A 24,976-nucleotide genomic window follows, 5' to 3' on the forward strand; every position below is an offset into this window, starting at 1 on the left:
CATAGTCTTGCGTTCGTGTGCCGGCCATAATGATAGCGGATGAGCTGTAATGGCTTGGTATCTTTGCGTCAGAACTGATTGGGCTACTCGTTGCATGTGCGACGGTCTTGTCGTTTGCGTTGGAGCAGCCAAACGCTAGACTTCTGGACGCGGTGGCAGAATCGGAGATGAAACGTGGATGATATGGATGTGTTTTATCCATATTGCCATGATGTTGATTTGCTGTGGGTCTCACTCTACTGCGTTTTCTTGGTAGCGTATGTACCCAGCATCATGCGAAGATGATCGATGGGCGAAACAAATGCATTTCATCGCACCTTGTTGCGACAGCTAGTTGCGACATTCAGAAGTTTTTGGCTGCGCGAGTCGTGCTCGGCAGTTCTGCCGCGCGGGATACAAACTCTTGCACAAATCGTATCTGGCCTCCTCACATGACCTTGGTTTCAGTCGCAACGCAGTCATGCGTACAGCCACTGAGACCTCATGCATGTGGAGCATATCGGTAATGAACCAAGTATCGAGCTGGACGCAATTTCTTCCCACTTCCTCTATATGTATGGAGACGAATCCATGCGCAACCATATTCAAGTCGGTCGTGTCTCCATATATAGTGGAGCGCCAACAATTTACGCCGTCTCGCTGTCGTTCGGCTCGTCCACGTCGTCCAAATCGTTGGGCTGCATCGTGGCGTACACGCGCCTTCGCCAACATGGTGATCTCTGCTGGGCCACGTTGCAGGTGGTACCTGTAGATGGTCGGTTTGTCTTCGTTGAAGGCCGCGATTCGCTTGGCTTCGTCGCGGTTGAGCGCGTAGCTGATGATGCGGTCCTACAAAAAGCATGTACAACGCTTGGGTCATTGGACTATCGCACTTGGATGGGCACGTGGCGCTTGGGCGGGAACTTTTGCGCGACGTTTTGCACAAACTTGTGCCACATGCCGTCGGACGCAATGAGGTTCGGACGGCGGACGACGCTCTCGGGCGAGACGTCCGAGGGCACGAGCAGCGACGGCCCCAGCGGCACCTCGTCCTTTGACATCGGGACGTTCTCCTCGAGGAGCGAGGCCGTTTCGCCCGACCGGACAAACTCGAAGAGCGCGTACATCTGGTTCATCTGCGCCAAGTACGGCACCGTCGACTCGTGCAGCGGCGCCCCAAGCAGCGACTCGTGGTGCTATACAAACTACCATAATCTACTCGGAGGAAGAGCAACTGACCTCGTCGTAGTTGTAGTTGAGGTCGAGGCGCGAGAGAACCCACTTGACACGACGCAGCAGCCGCTGGTCGTCCTCGGCAGTCACTTGCATGTGCTCCTGCAGGACGCGCGCCTCCTTCGCAGCGGCCTCGGCGGCCTGGTCGTCGGCCGTTCGGGCGATGTGGAAGTGCACAACGTCGCTGAGCTCGCCGGCGAGAACGCTCTCTTGACTGTACAAGCGCTCGATGCGCTTGATGCTGCCGGGGTGGATGTCGCGGACGGCGTTGAGCAGGCTCTGCGTGCGCGCAATCTGCTGCTCCGCATTGTGCATGGCAAAGCTAGGCGCGCACTAAGAACGTAGCGAGCGACGGGGCTCAAGAGTACCGCGTGGCTTGGGTCTCAAGCACGAGCTTTTGGAGCTCGGCCTCTTTGGCCGCGAGCCGCGCCTGCTCGTCGGCGAGGGCGGTCTGGAGGTCGGTGATCATCGACTGGTACTGCAGCGCGTTGGCCTCGAGCGAGAGGCAGTACATCTTTTGCTGCTCGAGCGTCGAGATGAGCTGCACGCGGGTGTGAATGCCCTCGACATGGCCAAACATAGTTTGGTGTTTCCAGACGCGGAAAAACGAGTACGCCGTGTGCCGAGCTTGGCGGCGGTGGTACGCGCGGATCAAGTTGGCTTGGGACGTATGGCGCTGCTTGCGCCGGACGACGTAGAGCACCCACGCTTGGAACGGCACCTGTCCCAAAAGGCTAGGTGCACCCAACGTCTTGGATTCTGTTTGTTACCTGGAAGACGCGGTGGCAGTAGCTGCGCCACTCGTCGACGACCGTACCCCGAAGCGAGTGCTGGTACGCTGACCGCACGCGCCACACGAGCAAAATGTGCCGTAGCGACCTGCGCGCGGCCAGTTCAAAGCGCTTTTGCACCTGCAACAACGATACATCGGCATATTGATAGATTGATACAAAGTCAAGTACCGTCTTGAGGCGACGGTTGAGCTGGCCCCACGCGCGCAAATGCTTGGCGAGGACCGTCCGGCGGTAGTGGTATTCGATGCGGCGAATGTTGTAGTGCTGCGGAAACCGCTCAAACGTGCGCTTCTCGTTGAGCTTTTGAATTTCGCGCTCGAGTTGAAAGCTCCGAAAATGGGCGACCCACGCCGTCGCGACCTTGCGCACCATCGACGCCATGAAGTGCGCGTCGGCTTTGAGGAGGTTGGCGCGCAGCGGCAGCCAAACGCGGTCGCGCAAAAGCCGAAAGTACATGCGCTGCCTATGGTACACGGACCGCTCGCGGATGATGCGGATTGTGTCCTTCTGCAGCTCTTCCTTGACCATTTCCTGGGAAATGACGCGGTACCTAGCGTCGTCCATGAGGTATTATTGGCCCTCTCTTCGAAATGCCCACCGCTGGAGGAGCTCGAGACGCTCGCGGCACTTGGCGTACCGACCGCGGTACGCCTCGAGCACGTGCTTTCGACTGCGGGGCCCGATCGCGACCGCCTTCCAGCCGCGAAACATACTGACGCGCAGCGTCGCCATCTTGACCTGGTAGCGCGCTTCGACCTAATCGCGAAACGATGCAGTCGATGGGATGCAAAGGGCCCTACTTGCTGGTGGCGCTGGCGGCGGATTGGCCGCGTGAGCACCACGACGTCATGGAGCTGCTCGAGGAAGACGCCGAGCGTCCGAAGACGCGCGCGCTCCCGCATGGCGTCGATGGCCGCGTCCACACGGCACACGCGGAGCGAGAAGCGCGCGAGGCTGTCGACAAAGGCGCGCGCACACTTGTGGCGCCACCGACCGAGGAATCGCATTGCGCTGCGGTGTCGCTTCCGGACGAGGTACCCGCGGACGGCCGCGACCATGATCGTCGCTGCGTGGCTGCGCTTGTTCTCGATCGACGTGATGTCAAAGAAGACGCGGTCGAGCCGGTGCACGGTCGCATGCATCTCCTTGACGGCGTGCGTGACCTTGGCGGCCATCTTGGGGTCCGTTTCGGGGTGCGACAGCGGCCGCATCTGCGTCACGGCCGCGAGCTCCGCCTGGAACGGATCCTGCTCCAGCACGTGGTGATGGTCGCGCGCCGCCTCAAGCGTCTCCATGCGCTCGGCCAACGTGGCTAGCTGGTGCGAGAGCGCTTGCACACTCACGTCCCCAAAGGCCGAGTGCGGTGCGTCCAGCGTCGCGGGCGACAGCGATGGCGCCGTCGCGACATGTCGCCGGCGCGCCCGCGCCGGGCGGGCGCTGGCGGCCTGCGCTGTCGCTGGATGGGCATCTACGAGCGCACGCTGTAGTACGAGGTCGTGCCACGAGTTGCTTACGGGGCGTGAAGGTCTTGCGCGTCAAGACGACCTCCTCGATCGTCTTCTTGTTGGGCGGGAGCTTGGCGGGCCGAAGCACCATCGGAAATCCTCAACCGTCGCCCTGCCACTTAGCAAATACCTTATTCAGTACCGTTGACAGTACATATGGCACATATAGTTGCTAGATTCGGCATAATAGTACTGATCAAGCGAATGTATCCAGCACAACAACCAATCATAGACGCGGAAGTCCGATCCACAGGCCATCAAGAAATGCTTGTGGTGGCGTCGCAGGTGCTCCCTGCATCTATCCCGGTATCCGTAGTCTGCGCTTGGACATCGTCTCTAAGCAGTAGCTGCAAGATCTGCTGTCAATATACTTGAGCGCTGGACGTACAGTAGAGCTGCCACCCACTGCCGCATCGCACGCATGCCCGCTTTCTGCTGGTCGGTGACCAAGGCCGTGTAAGTGCAGACCATATTGTGGCAGTCGATCTCGACGAGGTGGCGCAAGTGTTGGCGGCTCAAGTGGCGCAGCGTCACCTTTTGCTGGCGGTGGGCTGCCTACCAGCTATACACTCGAGCAGCTCGCATCTCCGCAGCCCGCACCTCGAGAGCGATGCGCTGTCGAGAGACAAGCATGTCGCGGCGGGTCTCCCACAGTGGAGGCTCGTCGAGAGGCTTGTGCATCTCGTCGTCGACCTGCGCCTGGAGCCGTTCTTCGTACGCCGTGTGCTCGGCTCGAATACGCTTCTTTGCGCTCTCCAGTGCGTGGTTGATGTGGAAGCGCTCATGGTCGCTCCATGCTTGGTCCTTGACAGCGACACGACACTCTTCTGCGTCCATAGCTGGTCGCGTCTCGATAGAAGCGCAGTTATGCTCGGACGCAGATTGGTCACGCGTGTACAGGGCCATCGTTTGGACGCCTCGATCCGGCGGCTGCCTGCGCAACGTGAGGCTTTAGCGCGCTCGAGTCGGACGCACCTCTGGCAAAGACGGCGGTACTCTACATAGAGATCGTCCGCGACTTGGATTTGCTTGCACTGAAACGTGCTCCAGAGGGTTTGCAGCTGACGCATTGTCTCTTGCGCTTGCGCGCTTCGGTGCTGCTTCTCATCGTCCATCACAACAGCGTCGATTCGGGCAGCCACATGGCTCCACTCGAGCATCGTGGTCAAAGGTATCGGATTCAGAGACTTGCTGCACGCACTCTCGGCAGTATAAAGGATATTTGCTGCGAGCGATAAAGTCGGCCTCTTTCAGCAGCAGCTTCTGAAGCGGCTTGGAGGGCGGTAGCGGCGTCTCGGCCTACACCTACGGATGGCCAAAGTGACGCAAGACCGTTCGCGCACCTTGGTCTTGGCCGCGCGGTACTGGATTTCGTGCAGCGCTTGCTGATACTCCTCCTGCGATACGGCCCTCCGGGCGAGTGCTATGATATACCGACTACCTCGAGGTCGTCGCACGCAGCGAGGCAGCGTCGCCGCCATACGTCCGTCATGTTGAAACGGACGGCCGTCCAGAATTGTGCATGTCATGGTTATTATAGGTTACGGCGCAGCGTAGGGCTTGCAAGGACCAAGAGACTCTCTGCGATCGATAAGAGCGTTGGCGGCGTCTCGAGCTTGGCCTTCTTCGCGGGTCGCTCTTGCGGCGTCGGGAGTAGCAGTGGCGCCGCCTTTGGGAAGCGCGGTGAGATCTTGGCCAGCGCGAGCTTGCCGTCGTCGCCAAACAAGGACTTGGGCAGCGCGGGCACGAGCACCTTGACAGCGCGGCGCGTCGGATGCTCGTTGGCCATGGTGCGCACGTGGAGCTGCTGGCGATTCAAGAGCTTCGAGACGATGAGAAGGTCGACCTGCGTCTCGCGGATGTGCTCGAGACACATCTGCGTCTGCAGCGCGGGGACATACGCCGAGAAGACGAGCGCTTGCTGGAAGGCATCCAGCGCTTGGTTGAGGTAGATGGCTCGGTGGCTCTCTTGGCCGAGGAGCGACGCCGCCGTCGCGCGCATGGTTTGGCCGTGGCGCATGAGGTCGAGGAACTTGTTGACCTCGGGCGGGTCTTGGCGCCGACGCTTGGCGGCTACCTGGGTAGATGGCGTCAGCAGCCGCGAGGGCGAAGCCACCGACCGTACCTTGCTCATGGGGTTCCGGACCAACGAGTGTCGGTCGACCCTCTTCTTGGCAGTTCGAAGTTCATTTGCACCAATCCCAAGCTCGGATTCTAATTAAGCTTGCGATTTGTATGAGCGGTGCACCAACACTCTAGACAAAGAGTGATGGTGGAATACCTGTTTTCGTCAATTGTTAGCCATGTCACCATCCCGCTTTGACGATTGGCCAAAGGCCCGTGATTTCAGCCAATGGGCACGGCGCACGGAAGCATCCAAGAAGATCGGTGATGGAGGTAGAAGAGCCGCCCCCGAGACACAGTGGTTCGTTCCCGCCACCTCGTGGCACCATAATGAACCATGGACTCTACTAAAGCTGAACTAGGCTACTGCGTCGCCAATGGCTCGCGCTCTGGTGCGGAAGTGGGGCGAGCGAGCTTGCATTGACCAACATTCCCAAGCGTAGGGACGTCCAAAGGCAGGAAACGAACCAGAACTTAGCGGTCGTGTTGCATCGGAGAGCAATCTCGCACGTGCGATTCGTCAACTGTCGATACTTTGGCAACGCACTCCTAGTTGATTTCGCTTAAGCACTAACGAATTCGCTGTAGCAATCGATCAAACCGTGCTTGATGTTGAACACGGCGCAATGCGGCGCTTTGATTGGTGCACTTCGTTCGAATCTGACCAATGGCATGCGAGACAAAACGCACCCCACGTTCTGGAGCGACCCCTTTCCAAAGGCATTCACATAATATGTGAATTGGATGTCCCTTTTTGCGGCCAAGTGAATTCGTCGGTTTTTGCAGCGAAAGAACCCATGTTGAAAACTGGCGAATCGAAGCAAGCAAAAGTACCAGGAAAGTTATTCCTACAATCAGTGCACAACACGACTACTTGTCGCCGAGCGGAAGGTACTCGTCGGTCGAGAGCATCATGAGCAAATCCGAGTCGAGGAGCGAGTAGATGGGCGTGATCTCTGCGAGGACAAAGAGCGCAACGAGGAGCATCGACTGCATCGAGACCGTGTCCTTCTCCGTGTTGAACCAACCCTAATCCATCTTGTATTGACTAATCCAACTCAGTACTAGTAGTACCTTTGTGAACGTCAGCAGAATCATGACGCTGTACAGAATGCGCCCGAGGCTCCACACAAGCGCGACGCGCCCGACCTTGGAGAGCTTGGCCTTGGCGTGCACCGACTTGTACGGAAAGCCCGAGAGCGTCACCGAGAGGTACATCCACGTGCCAAGGATGATTGCAGGCAGCGCCAAGTCGGAAGCGGCGACCGTGTCTACGTCCCTCATCAGCACAAGACGGCAACCAGGGCGTACAAAAGATGAGCAACGGAATCAAAGCGAGGCGCGTGCCGGCGTCGTTGTCAAAGATCCCGGCGATCGCGCCATCTTCCTTGAGGAAGAGAAGCCCGTAGAGCACGACCTGCGTGAGGTACAGCCCGCCGTTGAAGATGAGGTAGAAAACCATCCACTTGCGGTGGAACTGGTCGGCCGAGAACCAGTGGCGCCGCGACGACTGGAACGTCTCGGCCCAGAGCAGCACGACGAGGAGGTACGCCGACACGAAGAGGTAGTCGGGAAGGTTGAAGAGGACGGCGACCACCTACCACAGCGTGTGGGACGTCGTACTGGCGACGCATGTACCTTGTTGTAGAACGAGAGGTCCGACTCTTCTGCGTGCGGCGTGTCGTCCGGGACCTGGAAGCGCCCGCTCAGCGGCGACAAGGACGCATCCGTGTGCTGAAAATCAAGGAAGCACAGCGTCGTGAACGTCGCCGTGCGGAAGAGACACCCGAGCGAGATGGTCATGAGAAGAAGCTGCGTCGTGCGGGACATGGACGCATTCTTGTGGCGCGTCGCGTAGAGCTTGGAGACGCTGATGAACGTCATGAGCATGTAGCAGAGCGCTAGGAAGTAGGAGGCCATGGCCAGCCCCGAGAGAAAGAGCATCGCCATCGTATCCGCCCGTCCTTCGACCTTTCTGCGGCTGCGCCCAATGGCCTTGCGCCGATTTTCAAGGAGCCAATGGCATCGCGTCGATCAAATCACTTGTTTTTGTATGCGGTCGGCAGCTTTTCGAAGAAGCCGCCGAACACGCCGGAGGACCCTCGGCGGGACGCTGCGGGTGGACTGAGTGAGTAGCTCTGCACCGCTCCGGCGGTGCCTCATGTTACCATTCTTACAGTGTCGACGCGGCCTCGTTACGCCGTCTGCGGCCGACGTCGATTGACGTTTGGGTGCGAGCCACTTGGTTTGTGCAGCACTGGGTGGTGGGATTACTACACCTTAAATACGACTAGGCTAGCTATTACATGGCTTCAACGCATATCCGATCTATGCGGTGCTGCCTTGAAAGGACGCGAGATACGTCAAGTCCAATGGCGCCTCAGTCTGGCGGCGGGGCCGGTGGTACTGTGGCGTGAGCCAGCCGCTTTCACACGAGAGGCGCCGGGGCGTCCGGTGCACGGGCGGCGACTTGGTGTCGGACTCGACGGTGGACGCTTCGGACTCGAGCAGCGTCTCCCGGGTGGGCACCTTGGCGCGTGCCTTTGCGCCCGCGCACGCCAGACAAATTGCAACCCCGGACGCGCGGCTGCCAATGTCTTTGCACCCGACGCAGAGCGGCTTGGCGCACCCGACGCACGCGACAAAGTTGTTGGCGCGCTCAAAGCTCGACGGCTTGGTGAGGCACATGGAGCAGCGCTCAAAGAGCTTCTTGAGCGACGCGCGGACGACCGTGTCGAGGTGCTTGACGCTCTGTGCGCGGCGCGACGTCATGCGCGACCCAATGACCGTCGACACGCTCTTCCAGTCGACGTCGACCACCGAGCTCGCGTGGAGCACGAGCGGGTCGCTCGACTCGACGACAACGATGCCCCACGTCCGGACGACAGCACGGACATAGCTGGCGTTGGGCGTCGTAGTCGGGAACTCGTGCGACGTGAGGTAACGCGCGACGCCGCGCCGGCCATTCGTGTCCGTGAACGCCTTGAAGCACTCAATGTAGGTCACGTCGCGGTCGCGCATGAAGGGCACCGGCGCCTTGAAGATGCCGTAGCGCAGCTCGACATGCAAATGGTCGCTCTCGACTACATGCAGGAGCGTCGACTTGTCCACGTGCACGTACGACGCCGCGGCGGCCGCGTCGTTGGGCGACGCGAGGAGGCGGCCGACGTCGTCGAGCGGTGTCGGGAGGCGCAGTTGGCAGCGGCAGGCCTCGTAGGTGTTGGAGACAGGCGGCTTGCCGCTTCCGGTCGCCCACGAAATGAGCTCGTTGATCCCTTGGCCCGCGGTCGCAAGAATTGCGCTCTTGTCTACCACGGCTGCCATCGTCCAAGTAAAATCCAAAATGGCAACAAGGCGTTCGATATCTGTCGCAGACGGCGTGTAATCTTGAACGCGATGGGCCGCACGTACTGTAGTATCGGGTGGTGTATCCCCCATCGCTCGCGTTGCTGGGACAGCCGTGGGACGCCTGCGCGTCAGGTCGTGGACTTATCGAGAGCCGTAGCGCTACGAGCGCTGAAGCCAACGCTGCGCTCGCCGCGGGCGGCGGTGGACCGTGGGACACCAGTGGCGCATGAAAATCGACAGGAAAGGGTTGCACAGCTGGAGAAGCCGCGGCAAGCGTGGCGTCAGCACGACTGCTGACTACCATGACCGATCGCGAGATACCGGCGTGTATCTCGGCAGCAACCTCACATGCTCACAAGGTACCGGGTACTTGGAGATCGCCGCGGCTTGACCCAAGTGACTTCGCACCGTGCAGTATCTGTCTGGCCTTTGCCACTCGAGTCATCGTTGCAAAAACATGCGCGCTGGGCCGTGGGGCCGCCACGTCACGCCGGAACCGAATAGCCACCCGTGGCGCGAAAAAAATAGTGCCCTTGCATCTTGGATGGCATTGCCTTGTCCGGCAACTGCGCCACCCACGGCCACCCGCGTCGCACGCTGTGGTAACACCTCTACGACGTCAGAACAGGTCGCACATTGCCTTTCTGCGAGCACAGGCATCCAAAAGCTTAACCGAGAGCCGTGTTGCAAAGACTATTACTGCGATAAATACCATGGCGTACGTCGATGACGAGCCGCACAGCCTACTCCTGTACTGTCGACACCTTGTACGCCGAGACATATGATAGGTCCAGGCCCGTGCCGCGGGGGCGACGGTGGTCCTGGGGCGTGAACCAGCCGCTGTCGGCGGCGGCGTGCCCTCGGGTGGCATGGCGGCAGGTTTGTGGCGACCGCGCGTCGCCTGCCGACCCCACAGTCGACGCCAAGTCGGATACGACGCGCGACGGCCGCGTCGCTGGGCGAGGGGCGCGCGGGTGTCGGCAGATGACGCACACGGGGGCGACGTCTGCATTGCGGCAGCGGACACATAGAGGCTTGCGGCACGCTGTGCACGGTACCAGCCGCGGCCCGAGCTCAAAGATTGCGGGCTTTACATGGCAGAGGCCGCATCGGTCCCGCAGCCGCTTGCGAAGAAGCGCGGGAAGCTGCTTGATGCTCTGGGCGCGGCGCGACGTCATGTGGGAGGCGCCCCACGCAGGCATTTGGCCCTTCCAGTCAATGTCGACGATCGTGCTGGCGTAGATAACCTTGGTATCGGACGACTCGAGGAGCACGAGGCCCCAGTTGCGCACGTCGGCGCGAATGTAGCCAGACCGGTAGTCCATAGCGCGCAGGGGGTACGACGTGATGAAGCGCGCAAACCCCCTTCGGCCACGGCGGTCCAGAAACAGCTGCGAGCTTTCGAGGTAGCACGCGTCGCGGTCGCGCACGAACGGAATTGGCGACCGGAAGACGCCCCACTTGAGCGCCACCTTGGCGGTCGCGGTCGTGGTTTCATACAGGACCCGCGCGTTGTCGACGCCGAGGTACGACGACGGCGCCTTGTAAAGCTCGACGATGTCGTCGAGGTCGTGGTAGCGCTCGAACACGAGCTGCTGCCGGCACACCTCGGAGGCCCACGTTGGCGACCGCGGCACGTGGCTGTTGGGCGGGAGGCCGTCGGCCCACGCCACGAGGTCCTCGAGGCCGGTGGTCGCTCGTTCCAAGAGGCGTGTGCGCTCGGCGGCGTCCAAGTCGACTGACATTCACGTGCTTCGGACAAAGATAAAAACTGGGGCTGTCGAGCGCCGCAGGCTCAAACCCATCCAACCGAAGACTACAGTACTGCGTATCATAGCGTTTTAGCAGCAAGTATTCGGTGACGCCAAAGAAGCCAGCGCTCCATACGAAGCGGCGGTCGGTCGCTTCACTCTATCGCATCGAGCAGCCAATGGTTTGGTCGATTCGACCTCCCGCTCGATGGCCAAACGGTGGGAACTGTCGTCGACGACGGCATCAAGCGGGCGTCCTTGCACCCGGCAAGCAATCTTTGTTCGCGTTTGTCGTCGTCAAGCAGCATGCGAAGGAGAATGGTAGCCAGCTGCATCCTGCGTTCTATGAGGTACTTGAGGTTGTTACTTCGGCGCAGCATAATTCAAGCCATACCTTGATGCGACGTGATAGAATCGTGGGGCTTGCTGTGCAGTGTGCTGCGCGCTGGGTGAAGTGAGACCGCGACTCTGGCGGGCGTGGGACGCGCGCGTAAATCTGAGAGATATCACCCGACACTCTCGCACCTAGTCCAACACTCATACCGATTCGACAACAGATGTTGCAACAGAAGTTCAAGGGTGAGATCTGGCGTTGCGATTATTGTCGACTTGTGCACTGTAGGAGCAAAGGACGACCACACTCTCACGCTGCATTGCGCTGACCACACGCTACGATCAGAAAAGCGGGAGCGTTGGCACCCAGGCTGTAACCACACCCAATTGCCGGCGGCGAGGAGTCTGGTCGGAGGAATTAGATAATGACGAGTATACTAGTATACTAGTACATGTTGACAAGGGTTGATTTAGGTCTCAGACGCTGGCTTGGCTATGCTGAGCTGCCAACGACTTCTGGATCTCGGCCACCAGCCGTCGCTGGTACTCGAGGGACGCCATGAACGACGGATCAACGCCCGCCGTGTTCGTCGGGGCGACCGCGCTACTTGCCGAGACGTGTGCCAGGGCTTCTTGGACGACTTGGTTGGTCATGGCTGTATCACCGTCTACAAGACGCATCAATCATCTGATTTCTGATGTACAATGACGTACGCCAGCCACGGTAGCTCTCGAGGAGCAGCGAGATGTCCGAGAGCGGTGAGTCGGATGCAAAGCCATTCGCGTCATAGTCTTGAAGAGTCAGCGCGACGTCCATCGACTCTTGCGTGCTCGAGCCTACAACAATCTAAGTTTCCGTGGTTGCGTGCACGTAGACTACGTACTTGTGCGCCGCGTCTCGTCGTCGGGGCTCTTCCAGCTGATGTTTGTCTGCGACGGTAGCCGCGACGCTGTAAAGCACGCTTTGCAATACGCCGCCTTTTCAATCGGGTGGCTTGAATCGGACGTCACGGATCGAGCGATCGCGACGGGCTGCGGGACGACAACGGTGCACTTTTTACACGCCACCTAAGAGCCACCTCGGTCAGTACGAATGCAACGCAACACATTTGTACGTGGCCACAGAAGCGGCAGCTTCGCCACCGCTTGCACTGCGTTGAGCATACGTGACACGGCTGGGACGACCTACAGCAAAATTCCGCCGTCAGCCTATTGTTGCGTGGGAGAGAGTTGTACGCAGGATCACGGGCCCGGTGTTGCGGGGCCGGAGGCGCCTCCACGAGTCGACGGAGGCGAGCGATATCGGAGAACGTTGCGGCGTTGAGCGCGTGCTTTTGCGCCGTTCGCTTGTTGAAGAACCACGGAGGGATCTTGCCTTGGGGATTGAGGTGGCCCACGATGCTAAACTGAACGCGGCCACTCGGGAGCTCGGAGAAGACCCACCCCATCTCGTACGTGAAGCGCACGACGTTGTGCAGCGGCGGAAAGGCGTCCGCCTCGATCGAGTGGCGGACTTGGTACAGCGTTCGCACGCCGTCCTCGACCGTCGTGCCCGAGAGCTAGACAAGATGAGTGGTGCAATCGGCGATGGCGGAAGCGCACCTCGGCGTAGACCGTGTCGCGCGGCTGGAACATGGCGTGGAGCTGCAGCCGCGCGTACTTGATGCCAAACCACCGGAACGGGTCCTGGAGAGTCTTGGTGTCGGCGACTTGGAGCACCGCGCCGTCGAGGAAGCTGTGCTTGTAGAGCAACGCCTGCACCGTGCGGTGGGCCTGCGTCGTCGACGCGTAGAGCCCCTCGGCGATCTCGTCGAGCGACGCGTCGCAGTGTCCGAGGATGACAAACTCCATGAAAGATGAGTTGGGGCAGGTGCGTTGGAAGGCCTGGAAGCCGTGCTTGGTCATCGTGAGCTTGTAGCCCTGGCTATTGAGGTACGTTGGGTGGCGGCGCTGGTTCTGGGCCGTCGCCGTCGCGCGCGCCGCGATCGCTTGCGTTGACGAGCGGTGGAGCGCGAGGTCGGTGGCCGGGAGCGGAAGGAAGGCGTCCATGCTGATTCGAAACTGGTGCTCTGTCGTGCGATGTTGCCACTGGCTCCGTATACACACGGGACAAGGTATGCGACACTCAATCTGTCGTGGCTTTAAACAGCACCACGGAAGTCGACCAGCTGGCGGCCTCAAGTAGGTGCTCAATAGCAATTGAACTTGGAATACCTGGGACGCCTAGGAGGTTCGGTGTGGGGTTCGCGCCATTTTCCAAACATCCTGTCTTCGCCCTCGCCAAGTGTCGTGCAAACTGTTGCAGGCAGTAGATAGCACTAATGCGTTCGGCGACCTTCGATGCCTTGACGTTCTGATAATACTTGCGCACCGGGCGACATGGTTTGCGTGGCCGCACAGGCACCGGTCGTGCCACCTGTTCCGGGTTGAAAAGGCGCGTTGGAGCGTTGAAGTCTTGCTCTCAATTGATGAAACCGGTGTCGTCGTCTCGCACGTTGTGACCAGCAGTTCGGTACGTCGGTGGGATGTAAAGAACACACTCTTTTTGAGGGCTTCGCCAGGCCTCTGGAGTAGCTACTCCGTTCGCGAAGACTCTTTGCGTCACATTCGAAGCGTAAATGTATACTAGTAGTCCTATTTCTGCTGAAATGCGCAGACTGACACGACGATATGAATGATTGCCACTGGTCCTGTTGTGGCAATATAATTCCTGTGCGAAGCCCCAACGGATCCAATCAAACACGTCCGTTGGTGACGACGCGGTGACGAGGAAGCATCCCATGTTGACCTTCAAGAGTATCTTTCCTGCTTGTGCTCTCCATTATCATTGCCATTGCGTAAACATCACCGAGTTCTTTTACGCCAAAATGACAGACAGAGAATCGCAGAGCGCTCGTTGACTTGGTCACAAAGCTCGTGACGTTCGCTGCATCTACGTCATGGGCTCGTCACCAGGCGGCAGTGACGACGACGCGCACGTCACGTATGCGTCCGCGCCAGTCAAGTCGCCCTGGCTCGATTGCCCGTTGATGCGATTATCGGACGACGGAATGGTGAGCACAGTGATTGCTTGGATCTAGTAAGCGCCCACGTGTAAACGAGAGCAAAATGCTTTTATAAAAAATAAATAAAAACAAAATAGAATCGACCGTGATGGGACTCGAACCCACAACCCCCTGATTAGAAGTCAGATGCGCTATCCATTGCGCCACACAGTCCCACTTGGCAACGAGGATATTTTTAAAGTACAATAGCGTTAGGAATTTTTTGCAACTTTTGTTCGTGTATGCTCTCAAATTGAAATTAGGTTTTTTCTTTTGAGCGCAGAGAGAGTCATAGCAGCTTTTTCGTTGAGGACCAGCGCCTTTCTGCACAGGATGTCTATTATTGTCTATTGCACAGTGGACAACTGCTGTCCGCGTTTCGACTAGCCTGTGCGCAGGACGATTGGTGGTCTGGTTGAAGTTCGGGCCTGATTTGGCGGGAATGACTAGGACTGCGTTGGCGAAAGCCTAATTAGAGCCGGTGGTCATAGCGCATTCTGCAAGATGAACCTAGATACGCTCAACGCGACGCTGCCCGCCGACGCGCGCGTCCGCTGCGTCGAGCACCCGGTCTTTGGCGTCTCGCTTGTCGCGACCGAGGCCATCGCTGTCGGCGACCTCGTCTGGGCCGAGGAGGCGGCGCTTGTGCGGCCCGGCTCGTCGCTCCTCGACTACGTCAAGCTCTTGCGCGCCCACGACGCCTCGGCGCTCGCGGCGATCCTCTCGCAGTTCATGACGCTCTCGTCTGCGGCCATCGACTCGGACCCGCTCTTTGGCACCATCAAGACGTACTGCGACGCGCTCAAGAAGGCTGACCGCACGCTCGTGTGCCAGCTCGTCTCGGCCTTTGAGGTCAACGGCCATGGCCTCAACGGCGAGATTGCAGGCCTCTTCTCCATCGCGTCCAAAGCCGCGCACTCGTGCAGCCCCAACGTCGTGTACCGGCCCGTGGGCGTTCAGGGCATGGCCTACACGGCCATCAAGCCGATCCCTGCCGGCAGCCTCATCTTGTACTCGTACATTGCGCGCGAGAAGCTCGGGTACCCGAGCCACGTACGCCAGGCCTTTCTGCAGCAAGCCTACTACTTTACGTGTGGCTGCGACCGCTGCAGCGCGCCCGACGACATGCGCCCGCTGCCGTGTCCCGCCTGCGCCGCGCCGACGCTGCTCTACAACCCGGTGACGCTGCAGTGGGTCTGCACAAGCTGCGCGGTCGTGACGCCCGAGGCGGCGCTCGGCGACGCCGTCGCCGTCGAAGAAGCGATCGAGAACCAAGTGCTGGCCTTCGATATCGACCCTGCCACGGCGACGCCCGACGGCGTCCGCCACGTTCTCACGATGCTCGAGGCGCTCGCTGCGCCCAACCACTGGGCGGCCATCTACCTCTGGCGCATCCTCGTCGAGATGTCGCTGCCGCCATCCACCGAGCACATGGCGCCGCCGCTGCCCATGGCCAAGGTCCAGGCCGTGACCATGCGCATCGCACGCTGGTGCGACGACGTTCTCGCAACGTACAACCCCGTCTCGGCGGCAATGCTCATCTTCACGTACCGGTCCGTGCTCTACAAGCTCTGCGACCGCGAACCCCAAGTGCTGGCACTGCTCACGCGCCTATACCCATACTTCCGCCTCAACTTTGGCGCCAACGACGAAGACGTGGTCGAGTGGCGCGCGCTTGTGCTGACGAATGACGTGGCAACTGCCGAGCTCTCGCACTGCGCGGGGTGTGCGGCGCCTCGCACGGGCGCGCTCGCATGCGCGCGCTGCAAGTGCGTTGCGTACTGCTCCAAGGCGTGCCAGGTGCGCGACTGGAAGGAGGGCGGCCACAAGGCGGCGTGCCGCCAGCTCTCGGCGCAGTGTTACATCGTGTCATAATCCAACTAACTAGACGGTGAGAAACACGTTGCGGCGGTGGAGGAGCAGCGCAATGCCGACCCAACTAGAGACGACCGTATGAACGAGCAGTAGGACGCAGTCGTACCTGATGGCGCCGAGGAGGGCCGAGAGCATCGAGAGCGTGTGCGTTGGCTCGATATCGTGTTTGAAGCCAAAGGGAAAGTGGTCCTGGAGCAGTTCGTGCTAGTAAACGTCCGTGAAAATTCTCAAAAACCCCGAAAATTCCACGTACGCCGAGGTAGAGCACGATGGGGTTCATGCCTGCTTGGACGAACGGCGCGCCCGTCCAAAGCTTGAACGTGTCGACAGCGAGAAAGAGGTAGAGCAACAGGAGACTCGCGAGGCTCGACGTCCCGAGCACGAACGAGAGGCTCCAGAGGTTCTTGTTGATCGGCACCCAGCCGTCGTTGAGCCGCCCTTGCGAGAGCACGAGCGCGCCGAGACCGAGACCGAGGCCAAGGAGCGCGAGGCGAAGCGCTCGCTGCGAGTAAGCAAGCGACGCGTCGGCGAGAAAAGCCGTCGCGACTTGCAATCCGAGAAAGGTTGTACTGGCCACCATGAGCCAGTTGAGCGCGCCTTCCGGGTCGAACGCGCCGGTCAAGTACACGTCCTTGGTCGTCGGGTTCTGGAAGATGTGGGCGTCGCCAAAGAGGAAGAGGTCCACGGCCTTGTGGGCGCCGCCCGTGCAGTTGGGGTAGAGGCCATCCTCGCCAATGCCACCAGCACCGAGGTACCCGGTCGGACAGCCGCGCACCGGCAACAGAAAGACGAGGCCGCACTGAAGAGCAACAAGCAGCAGCATGAGTAGCCACTGCAAGAGGATCTGGCGCCGGCGATCGGTCGAGAGCGACGACGAGAGCAGCAGCACCATGGCCACGAGCCAGTACGCAACGCCAAACGACTGCAGCACCCCTAGCCACGGTACAAATGTATCAAGTTGATGCTAAAATGGAAATTGTGTACCGGGAATGCGCCAATGGGCGAGGTCAAAACCATTGTTGAGAAACAAACCGAGCGCAAAGAGCTTGACACTGCGCAGCGTCACGGTGCGCGCAAAGGTCGCGGGGGCCCCGAGCTTCTTGACGAGCCCGATCGCCATGGTGGCGCCCATGATCCACGCAAACCTAGTGAAAATGCATTTTCCTCCAGTTGCTAGTCGGATGTACCAGGGAAAGCAGAGGTCGGCGACCGTGAGACCGTTCCACGTGCTGTGGTTGAAGAACCAGTAGTCGCCGCCGCCATAGTTGACAAAGATCATGGTGAAGATCGTGATTCCGCGGAAGACGTCGAGGCAGACGACGCGGGGCGGCTTCACTATGGGCCGCGCCGGCTCAAGCAGCGGCTGCTTGTCGTCGTTGTCGTCGTCGTCTTCGTCGCTACAATGCATGAGCGCACAGAGACGAGATGTTACAAACCGCAGAGAGGCGAGGTGTTTGGCCCAGAAGAATCGGACAGGACCGCTGACGATCCACAGGCTGAGAAGGCCCAAGAGAAACGGGAGCACGAGCGACGTCTCTCCTTCCTGCACGAGCTCGATGGACGCGTGGACGTCGCCAGAGTCGACTTGCTGCCCGAGCATCGAGTACGAGCCGTATTCGCTAAAGTGGTACCGACTGCGCCAGACCTACGCGTTGCATGAGGGAGGCGCCATCACCGTTGCCTGCCCGTACCGAGCGGTTGTCGCCGTGGAGCTCCAAGCTCATGGGAAACTTGGCGTCGACGTGAAACGTGTAGTTGGTGTTGGGCGAGAGCGAGATGCACGACGCGTTGGTCGGTGCGCATCCTACGGGACGCAGCGGCAGCGGTGTGCACTACGTCGCCACCTCGTTGGCGCTTGGTCGCAGGAAGCTGCCTACCTTGTAGCAGTCGTCGGACGCCCAGAGAAGCTCGAGGCCATCGGCGTTCGCTGCGCTCGCCTCGGTGTAGCGGAACGCGAGGCTGGCTTGGTTCATCTTCGCCCGTCAAGAAGGAAAGTGTGGCCTGATGATGCGCCGACCAAGATCGCACGAGAAGGCCATTGGCTAAAATACTGACATGGGTCCACCAGCTGATTGGGTGAATTCCTTGAACTTGCGCTGGATTGGACAAAAAAGAATCCATCCATCGACGCTCACCTGCAGCGCCACTCGCAAGCGCCCCGGTCTTCCAAGTAGACTACAGAGAAAGTAAGGCGTGTGCGCTCCTCATCGGCGCTTCAGTTGCGTTAACATCCCAAGTTGGGTGGGAATAGCGCTGGCCTAACGTCCATTTCCAATTTGGGGCGCATTGATTGGCTACTTTTATGCTGTTCGTGGATTGGTTTAAACAATGACATTTTGGGATTGGCTGAAACACGTCGCTACTTGCAGTGGCGGGATTACAATACGGCGACTGGATTGGTTGAAATGCAAGTTATTCCGGCGTTTCATTGGTGCAACCGCACACCTAGGGCTGTGATTGGCCGACACGACGATCTTGAACCGACGTCAAATTTTTGTGGCATTCGATAATTATCTCTGGCGATGCTTGGCAGCGCGATGGCGACGCTGAGCGCCGTCTGGCAGACCGCCCCGCTGCGCGCAGCCCACAAGGCGGCACCATCGAGGCCGACGGAGCCGCTCGCCACCCGGCGCGAGGCCACCGCGCACGTCTACACGCAGCAGCTCTGCGCTTCCTTCCGGCGGCAGTGCTCGGGCATTGCGCTAGCGACCAGCGTACTTCCATGCGCTCAACGCCATTCGCTCACAGCATCTCTCGTGTCTAGAACCGGTATCGCGCTGTGGCGCAACGTGTCGGCTTGGCGCTGCGCTATCGAGCCCTTCTCGGGTACGCGGCCCCGAGCTCGGCGCACGAGACAGCATTTGACGATATTGCGTACGTGGCCCAGTTACCGAATGATGCTTGAGGAATAGTCTAGGTCGCGGTATAAGGCGCTACAGACACGTCTCGAGGCGGCGGCGACCATCGACTGTTGGGAGGCTATCGACCTGCACGTCCAAGAGGCCAAGGCCATGGGTGATAGCCTTGTGAACGAGCTGGACGAACTCTTGCGGCGCGTTCGAGCCGACACGAGTGCCTGTCTCGCGGCCCGATCGGTCAAGCGACTCTTGCTTCACGAGCTGCCAGCGTGCTTTGTCAGTGTCTTTTCCTACCTCGGCACGGCGGATCTCGCGACTTGCCACGCCGTGTGCGCCGCGTGGCACCTCGTTTTGAGCTGCGACGGGACACTCTCATACGCGATGACGACACCTGCGATGCGCTGGCGCTACTGGCGGCACTTTGCGCCATCTGCAGGTAGCTCCACTGCCCTTCTACTCGTCTCACAACGCCATTTTAGCGCTAGACTATAAAGCATTTGTACAGCCCAGTGCGCACGATGAGCTCATGGCCAAAGAGGTCGCACGCACAACGTTCTACCCGAAAGAGCTGCTGTACCCAACGACCAAGCCGCACGGCTACCTCTACCGGCTCGGTTCGTCCACGCACCTCTCGAGCTCGCCCCTACTGCTGGAGCTCCACGCCAAGCTCATGGATGTCTTCCGCGCCTACGCTTGCTTCAGTCCGCACACGGGCTACGGCCATGGCATGACGCTCGTCGCATCGTCGCTGCTCACGTGCCTCGGGTACGACACGAGCACAACCTTTGTCACTTGGACGCTGCTCATGGAGCACCGCCTCATGGGCAGTTTCTGGGACGGCGCGTCGCAGCGGTTTGGCCACGGCCTCGAGTACCGGCTGCATGAGCTCACGTACTGCATGTACCGGTACCTCCCGGAGTTATCGCGCGTGCTGCAGACACGCGGCATCTCGACAGCGATGTTTGCGACCAGCTGGATTCTGTCGCTCTTTCTGAACGAGCGGTCGCTGCCACCGGCGGTCTGCGCCCACATACTCGACGCGTTCATTCGCGAAGGCTGGAGCAGCATGTTTGCTTTGTACATGGGACTCTTCCTCCTCCACGACATTCCAGCCTCCGACGACACGTCGACCATCCTGCGCTGCATCTTGGCGCTGCCACGGCACCTCGGCGAACACGGCCTCGGACGCTACCGGTATGCAGCGTACACGACGCTGTCACCGCCGCTCACGGCGCTCTTGGCGTCGTACGAGGCCGACGTGCCCCCGAGTTTGTAAGAACCCTAACCCTATTTATTAGCTTGTACAGCTTAACCTCTTAACATGGTCTCAATCGCGTCCATCGCTTCCTTGCGCTTGTGCGTGCGCGCCCGCTTCAGAAGTCCGTCGAGGAGGTCGGCGAGACACCGCCGATAGCGCCGCCTTGTGGCTTGTAGGACGGCGGCGCACATGGGCGACTCGCGCCACGATGGCGTCTCAAACGTGGCAAGCGGTCGCCGCGCAAAGGCGGGCCACTCGTCAAAGAGCGGGATCCGGCTGGCGTGGAAGAGGCAGAGTCGCTGGACGCTCAGCCGCGCGTACGCCTGCGTTTCGAGGCGGTGCAGAATGTCCATCGTCGACACCTCGGGCGCAATCGCCTGGATGAGCTTGAAGCTCGTCTCGACGCCAATGATAGCCCCCGTCGTAGCACATACCAAAAGCACGAGTTCGTCGACGAGGTTCGCGCGGTTGGCATGCGCCATCGTCCACGTCTCGGCGTCGTTGAGAACCCAGACGTTCTCGAGGGCAATGCGCGTGCACTTGCGCGTGAGGTTTGCGAGCGCTATGCGCCAGCTACCGGGCTTGCGACTCTGATATTCGGCCATGAGCTGCGCGTCGATCGTGCCAGTTGGAGCCCAGCGAGCGGCAGCCATGAGCTTCCACGCGCTCTCGTCTGACGCCAGCGCGTCATGCCACGCCCGGTTCAGTGCCAAGAGGGCGCTCCACCCCCCCATGCGCAGGTACGGCAGCAGGTGGTGCACGAGGGGACGCTTGGTCGCATTGCCGCCGATAGGTAGAAACGTCGACGAGAGCGTTCGCGCTTGCTGCATAGCGGGGTCGAGTCGGTATTTGGTGTGTTGCTGCGACGCCTGGTTGGAGGGTCGGACCTCAAACTGCACAGCGGGGCTCGGCCGCGGGCGGCGAGGGCGCGTCATCGCCGGTGGCTTCAACGCGCTGGCGTGGTGAACCTTGGGGGGCGGGAATGACGTAACCGGAGGTTGCAAGCAGTGCGACGTGAGCACGAGGTTCGCTTCGGCTGGAGATGGCACGTGTCCCCGCGGCTTTGCCGTCGCAGGCGCAAAAGAGGATGTCCCTGCGCGCTCTGTCAGTGGTATTCGTCCTATAGAGCAGCTACCAGAGGGCTTTGGGCGTCGCGGCAGCGGCGTTTTGGTCGCGCGAGGTGTCTCGGTGGCGCTACAGTAGTATTAGCCTAGACCAAAAGTCGATTTCAAAGACAACTTGTTGTTGTCCATATGGTTGGACACGTGGATTTGGCAGTGTTGGGCGCGGACTTGGCACTCGACAGAGCAGAAAAAGACTGTATCCTTGTTGGCGGGCGGGCGAGGACACACCTACGAGGCGCTTCCAGCACCAGCGTTTGCCGGTGCATCTACCTTGGCGCAGATCCAGCACGCCGCCAAAGGTTGTGTCTTCTTGACGCGCTTCTGCTTGCGGGACGGCGGAGCGATCGTCGGCAGCGAGACGTCGGTGGGGATCATGCGTGGCTCGGACGGGAGCTGCGTCTCAACATGACGCCGATGGAGGCTGGCGACCTCCCGCACGAACGCTTTCCAGGACGAGTCGACCAGCGAGATGCGAAAGAGCTGGCGGAGATGCAGATCGCTCAGCCCCAAGTGCGCGCCAAGGAGCTGCGTGCCGTTGACACCACTCTCCCCGGCGAGGCGTGCGAGCTCTAAGAACTGCAAGTGCTCGAGCCACGCGACAACGTCGACCGTGTTCCATTCGCTTGTGGGTCGCCGAAGCAGCGCGTTCATTGATCGCTTTGGCACACCCGACGGTCGCGGCTTCTCGGTTGGGAGCACGGGGACCGGTGGCGCCGACGTCGGTGGCGTCTTTGCTGCTCGCTTCCAGTGCGTCCCGGTCTTCTTGGTCGGTTTGTTTGCGCGCTCCCAGTTGACCTTCTCGGTCTCCATCGTGAGCTTCACCTCGAGGAGCCGCGTCTCCATCGCGAAGATCTCGCGCTCGAGCTCGTCCGCCATGGCCGTTGGCGACTGGTAAATTTAGCAAGAAGTTTCGCAGGCGGCAGTCGTATGCGCGACAACTTGTACAGACGAGCAACTCTTTCGAGTACGTGGCGCGTCGACAGGAGACACAGTGTCATCAACATATGAAAACTTATTGGATGTTTCAAGTCCACCTCTCGTATATCAAGTTAAATGAGGTCTGTGATACCAAGTACCTTTGGGCACGCTGTGATTTCAACCAAGGACAGAATCGACACGCTCGGGTCGAACGCTGCGTGGTTGCCGTCGATGACGGCGACGTGTCCGGCCATATTCTCAATGGGAAAGACGAGGCCCCAGTCCACGAAACCGAGCACGTGGAACTCACCGTAGACGAGACACACGAGGCCGTCGGCGGCAAGATTCCCTGCCTCGCAGCGTTGCGTCACTGGCAGCTTGGCGCGCGTGATCTGGCGCGCAATGCTTGGCGGCACCGAGAACGTCGAGTCGCGAAGGATCGCTTCGAGATGCGGCGCGACGTCCAAGCTGCACTCGATGCGGATGGCCCCGCGCCGCTCGACGGGCGAGAGGAGGTACGCCGAGATGCTGCCCGTTTGCGTCGTGCACCGCCAGACGGCCGAGAGCACGAAAATCACGAGTGGCGACACGAGGGTGAAGACGCCAAAGAGGCGCCAGTAGAGTGAAAGGCTGTTGAGCTGGTTCGTGTAGACGTTGTAGATCGAGTTGGTGTAGTGATGCACGACGACGCCGGTCCAGCGGTAGCCCTGGAAGAGACCCATGCCTCGGTTAGTGACGTACATGGGGATGTAGATCCACACCACCGGGGCGCCAAGGAGAAAGATGTTTTCCGAGACGGCAAACGCTTTCGAGGGGCCAAAGAAAGCGCCAACGAGCCGCGAGGAGACGAGCAGCAGCAGCGCGCACGGCCAGACGATGCGCATGATCGACATGTAGATGAGGAGGAGAGACCCATACGACGAGCCGTTGGTGTAGACTGTGTACTGGCAGTACACGACAATGTCTTCCACGCTCGTGACGGCTTCGAGAGAGAGAAGCAAGAGGATGAAGAGATTGTGGCGCTCTCGCTTGTGCAAGACAAGGCCCAAGTGACGCTGCCAGATCCACGCCAAGAACGGCTGGTGCTGGCGCCGAAACGCGAGCCAAATCGGACAGTAGATCGACGACACCCGAAAGTAGATGACGATTCCCAAAATGCAGAGGCGAAAGACGTCCTTGTACTGGAGTCGGATGAGGTTTTGGTCGCCGTCGGTCAAATGGCTGGTCGACACGTGGAAAAGCGAGTCGCGCAGTGTGATGACGTTGCCGTTGGCGGTGCGTGTGGTGCGGGCTACCCACGGACTCACCGTGTCGCCGTACCACGCTGATGTTGTGATTTGGCTCGCGGTGCCGCCGACGCGCAAGGTGGCCGAGCATCCAGTGAGCGAGCTGATGCTAAACGCGGGCGTCTCAACCGTCAACGGAATACTTGTAAAGGCAGGCGCGCCAGACGTGTTGGCGACAAGCACCTCTTGGATCCCAGACGTCACATTCAGAATGTAGAAACCACCAAACTCCTTGCACCACTTGGTGGTCTCGGTTTGGCTCACGCGGTAGTTGATGACGCGGCCGTTGGCTGTCGTCATCGTGTCGCAAGCAAAGCTGTCGCCTTCGCCAAGCATCTCCAGGCACGTTCGGTCGACAGAGCTCGTCTGCACCGACCACTGCGTCGAGACAAATCGAGCGCCGTCGGGGATGTCGATGCGCTCGCCGGACAGCAGTGTGCAGTTGCCAAAGAAGTTACCAACGTGCTGCGTGGGAGCCTTGTCGATGGGGTAGTACGATCGGCAGGTGGCGCCCGCGAGCGACCCGGTGCCGTACACTGGTAGCTCAAAGTAGCAGTCGAGGAACGGTCCATTCGGTGAGCAGACTTTGGACGAGATATTGTTGAAGGTATTCTCGACCGTGAGCTCGGGGGAGAAGCGATTGAACGATGTATCCGCGGACGAGTAGTAGCCGTAAAGAGTTTTGAGCGGATCCAGGAGCGAGTTGAGAGTCAGTAACGACCAGAGTAGGAAGCGGACCCGATTGAGCATTGGGTGGAGTCGTGCCACGCTGCCATCGATGACTGGTAACATCGCCACCTTGCAGCGGAAATTGTGACGGACTCGGTGGTCCTACAGCGCCACTTCGAATCCGGGCAGCGCGATATGTGGATGAGCAACTGGTTCCAGTTGTCTTTCTCAAAATACCTCTGCGAAACGGTGCATTTCGCGCCAGAACCGAAATGCAAAACGAGGTTGCCAAGGCGAATGACCGCGCCACGGCGGCGCCGACGACGCGGGAAGTACGCGACGTGCATCTGCAGCCGCTCGCGATCGCAGCGTTTATCGCGTGGCTCGCTATCACCGTCAACTCGTTATTGGACCCGATCAAAACACTGTACGGGTACTATATCTACATGGACAGCTACAACCAGTACGTCGTGTGGCAGCTCACGATCGAGAATACCTTCAACAATATCTCGTCCAAAATCTGCTCACCGAATGGACCGTTCCTCGACTGCTACTTTGAGCTACCAGTGTACGGCACCGGGTCGCTCGCGGGCGCCACCTGCCGATCGTACTACCCCATCGACAAGGCTCCCACGCAGCACGTTGGCAACTTCTTTGGCAACTGCACGCTGCCGTCCGGCGAGCGCATCGACATCCCCGACGGCGTTCGATTTGTCTCGACGCAGTGGTCGGTGCAGACGAGCTCTGTCGACCGGACGTGCCTGGAGATGCTTGGCGAAGGCGACAGCTTTGCGTGCGACGCTTACACCACAATGAATGGCCGCGTCATCAACCACCGTGTGAGCCAAACCGAGACGACCAAGTGGTGCAAGGAGTT

The 24,976-nt window shown here is 59.9% G+C and overlaps 13 protein-coding genes and 1 non-coding gene across 14 annotated transcripts; 3 read left to right on the forward strand and 11 right to left on the reverse strand.

The window, feature by feature from the left end:
• Window positions 1-515: 515 nt before the first annotated feature.
• On the reverse strand, window positions 516-3,604 carry SDRG_06163 (hypothetical protein; the record flags this gene model as incomplete). Its single annotated transcript, XM_008611927.1, has 10 exons — window positions 516-699; window positions 746-828; window positions 873-1,175; window positions 1,219-1,534; window positions 1,581-1,933; window positions 1,983-2,123; window positions 2,175-2,556; window positions 2,605-2,762; window positions 2,807-3,474; window positions 3,521-3,604. Coding segments are annotated over 10 exons (2,561 nt in total), but the record flags the coding sequence as incomplete, so codon positions are not given.
• Window positions 3,605-3,847: 243 nt separating this feature from the next.
• On the reverse strand, window positions 3,848-5,003 carry SDRG_06164 (hypothetical protein; the record flags this gene model as incomplete). Its single annotated transcript, XM_008611928.1, has 6 exons — window positions 3,848-4,066; window positions 4,112-4,445; window positions 4,487-4,608; window positions 4,664-4,810; window positions 4,855-4,908; window positions 4,953-5,003. The coding sequence occupies 6 exons, from the start codon at window positions 5,001-5,003 to the stop codon at window positions 3,848-3,850; spliced, it is 927 nt and encodes a 308-aa protein (XP_008610150.1).
• A 9-nt stretch (window positions 5,004-5,012) lies between these two features.
• On the reverse strand, window positions 5,013-5,700 carry SDRG_06165 (hypothetical protein). The gene is made up of 2 exons (XM_008611929.1): window positions 5,637-5,700; window positions 5,013-5,588 (listed from the first exon to the last, which is right to left on the reverse strand). The coding sequence occupies exons 1-2, from the start codon at window positions 5,643-5,645 to the stop codon at window positions 5,046-5,048; spliced, it is 552 nt and encodes a 183-aa protein (XP_008610151.1). The 5' UTR covers window positions 5,646-5,700; the 3' UTR covers window positions 5,013-5,045.
• An 805-nt stretch (window positions 5,701-6,505) lies between these two features.
• On the reverse strand, window positions 6,506-7,585 carry SDRG_06166 (hypothetical protein; the record flags this gene model as incomplete). The annotated part of the gene is made up of 4 exons (XM_008611930.1): window positions 6,506-6,664; window positions 6,710-6,906; window positions 6,947-7,232; window positions 7,274-7,585. The coding sequence occupies 4 exons, from the start codon at window positions 7,583-7,585 to the stop codon at window positions 6,506-6,508; spliced, it is 954 nt and encodes a 317-aa protein (XP_008610152.1).
• A 378-nt stretch (window positions 7,586-7,963) lies between these two features.
• Window positions 7,964-8,959, reverse strand: SDRG_06167 (hypothetical protein; the record flags this gene model as incomplete). Its single annotated transcript, XM_008611931.1, has 1 exon — window positions 7,964-8,959. One exon carries the CDS (start codon window positions 8,957-8,959, stop codon window positions 7,964-7,966), a length of 996 nt encoding a protein of 331 aa, XP_008610153.1.
• Window positions 8,960-9,726: 767 nt separating this feature from the next.
• Window positions 9,727-10,728, reverse strand: SDRG_06168 (hypothetical protein; the record flags this gene model as incomplete). Its single annotated transcript, XM_008611932.1, has 1 exon — window positions 9,727-10,728. The coding sequence occupies one exon, from the start codon at window positions 10,726-10,728 to the stop codon at window positions 9,727-9,729; it is 1,002 nt and encodes a 333-aa protein (XP_008610154.1).
• A 766-nt stretch (window positions 10,729-11,494) lies between these two features.
• SDRG_06169 (hypothetical protein) lies at window positions 11,495-13,129 on the reverse strand. Its single transcript, XM_008611933.1, has 6 exons — window positions 12,670-13,129; window positions 12,304-12,626; window positions 12,183-12,252; window positions 11,952-12,135; window positions 11,782-11,904; window positions 11,495-11,735 (listed from the first exon to the last, which is right to left on the reverse strand). Exons 1-6 carry the CDS (start codon window positions 13,114-13,116, stop codon window positions 11,545-11,547), a joined length of 1,338 nt encoding a protein of 445 aa, XP_008610155.1. The 5' UTR covers window positions 13,117-13,129; the 3' UTR covers window positions 11,495-11,544.
• A 1,083-nt stretch (window positions 13,130-14,212) lies between these two features.
• SDRG_06170 lies at window positions 14,213-14,285 on the reverse strand. Its single transcript has one exon. It is a non-coding gene; the product is annotated as a tRNA-Arg (tRNA).
• Window positions 14,286-14,573: 288 nt separating this feature from the next.
• SDRG_06171 (hypothetical protein) lies at window positions 14,574-16,046 on the forward strand. The gene has a single exon (XM_008611934.1). The coding sequence runs from the start codon at window positions 14,616-14,618 to the stop codon at window positions 15,984-15,986; it is 1,371 nt and encodes a 456-aa protein (XP_008610156.1). The 5' UTR covers window positions 14,574-14,615; the 3' UTR covers window positions 15,987-16,046.
• On the reverse strand, window positions 15,996-17,959 carry SDRG_06172 (hypothetical protein; the record flags this gene model as incomplete). Its single annotated transcript, XM_008611935.1, has 8 exons — window positions 15,996-16,050; window positions 16,093-16,190; window positions 16,240-16,919; window positions 16,971-17,131; window positions 17,174-17,383; window positions 17,423-17,631; window positions 17,678-17,818; window positions 17,864-17,959. 8 exons carry the CDS (start codon window positions 17,957-17,959, stop codon window positions 15,996-15,998), a joined length of 1,650 nt encoding a protein of 549 aa, XP_008610157.1.
• A 564-nt stretch (window positions 17,960-18,523) lies between these two features.
• Window positions 18,524-20,180, forward strand: SDRG_06173 (hypothetical protein; the record flags this gene model as incomplete). Its single annotated transcript, XM_008611936.1, has 4 exons — window positions 18,524-18,700; window positions 18,751-18,860; window positions 18,904-19,280; window positions 19,324-20,180. The coding sequence occupies 4 exons, from the start codon at window positions 18,524-18,526 to the stop codon at window positions 20,118-20,120; spliced, it is 1,461 nt and encodes a 486-aa protein (XP_008610158.1). The 3' UTR covers window positions 20,121-20,180.
• SDRG_06174 (hypothetical protein) lies at window positions 20,124-22,159 on the reverse strand. Its single transcript, XM_008611937.1, has 4 exons — window positions 21,497-22,159; window positions 21,342-21,454; window positions 21,238-21,296; window positions 20,124-21,195 (listed from the first exon to the last, which is right to left on the reverse strand). Exons 1-4 carry the CDS (start codon window positions 22,100-22,102, stop codon window positions 20,153-20,155), a joined length of 1,821 nt encoding a protein of 606 aa, XP_008610159.1. The 5' UTR covers window positions 22,103-22,159; the 3' UTR covers window positions 20,124-20,152.
• Window positions 22,160-22,215: 56 nt separating this feature from the next.
• SDRG_06175 (hypothetical protein) lies at window positions 22,216-24,252 on the reverse strand. Its single transcript, XM_008611938.1, has one exon. It carries the CDS (start codon window positions 24,220-24,222, stop codon window positions 22,276-22,278), a length of 1,947 nt encoding a protein of 648 aa, XP_008610160.1. The 5' UTR covers window positions 24,223-24,252; the 3' UTR covers window positions 22,216-22,275.
• Window positions 24,253-24,371: 119 nt separating this feature from the next.
• SDRG_06176 (hypothetical protein) lies at window positions 24,372-24,915 on the forward strand (the record flags this gene model as incomplete). The annotated part of the gene is made up of 2 exons (XM_008611939.1): window positions 24,372-24,830; window positions 24,880-24,915. The coding sequence occupies 2 exons, from the start codon at window positions 24,372-24,374 to the stop codon at window positions 24,913-24,915; spliced, it is 495 nt and encodes a 164-aa protein (XP_008610161.1).
• Window positions 24,916-24,976: the final 61 nt, after the last annotated feature.

This window comes from Saprolegnia diclina (genome assembly GCF_000281045.1).
Source record: "Saprolegnia diclina VS20 unplaced genomic scaffold supercont1.16, whole genome shotgun sequence".
NCBI lineage: Eukaryota > Oomycota > Saprolegniomycetes > Saprolegniales > Saprolegniaceae > Saprolegnia > Saprolegnia diclina.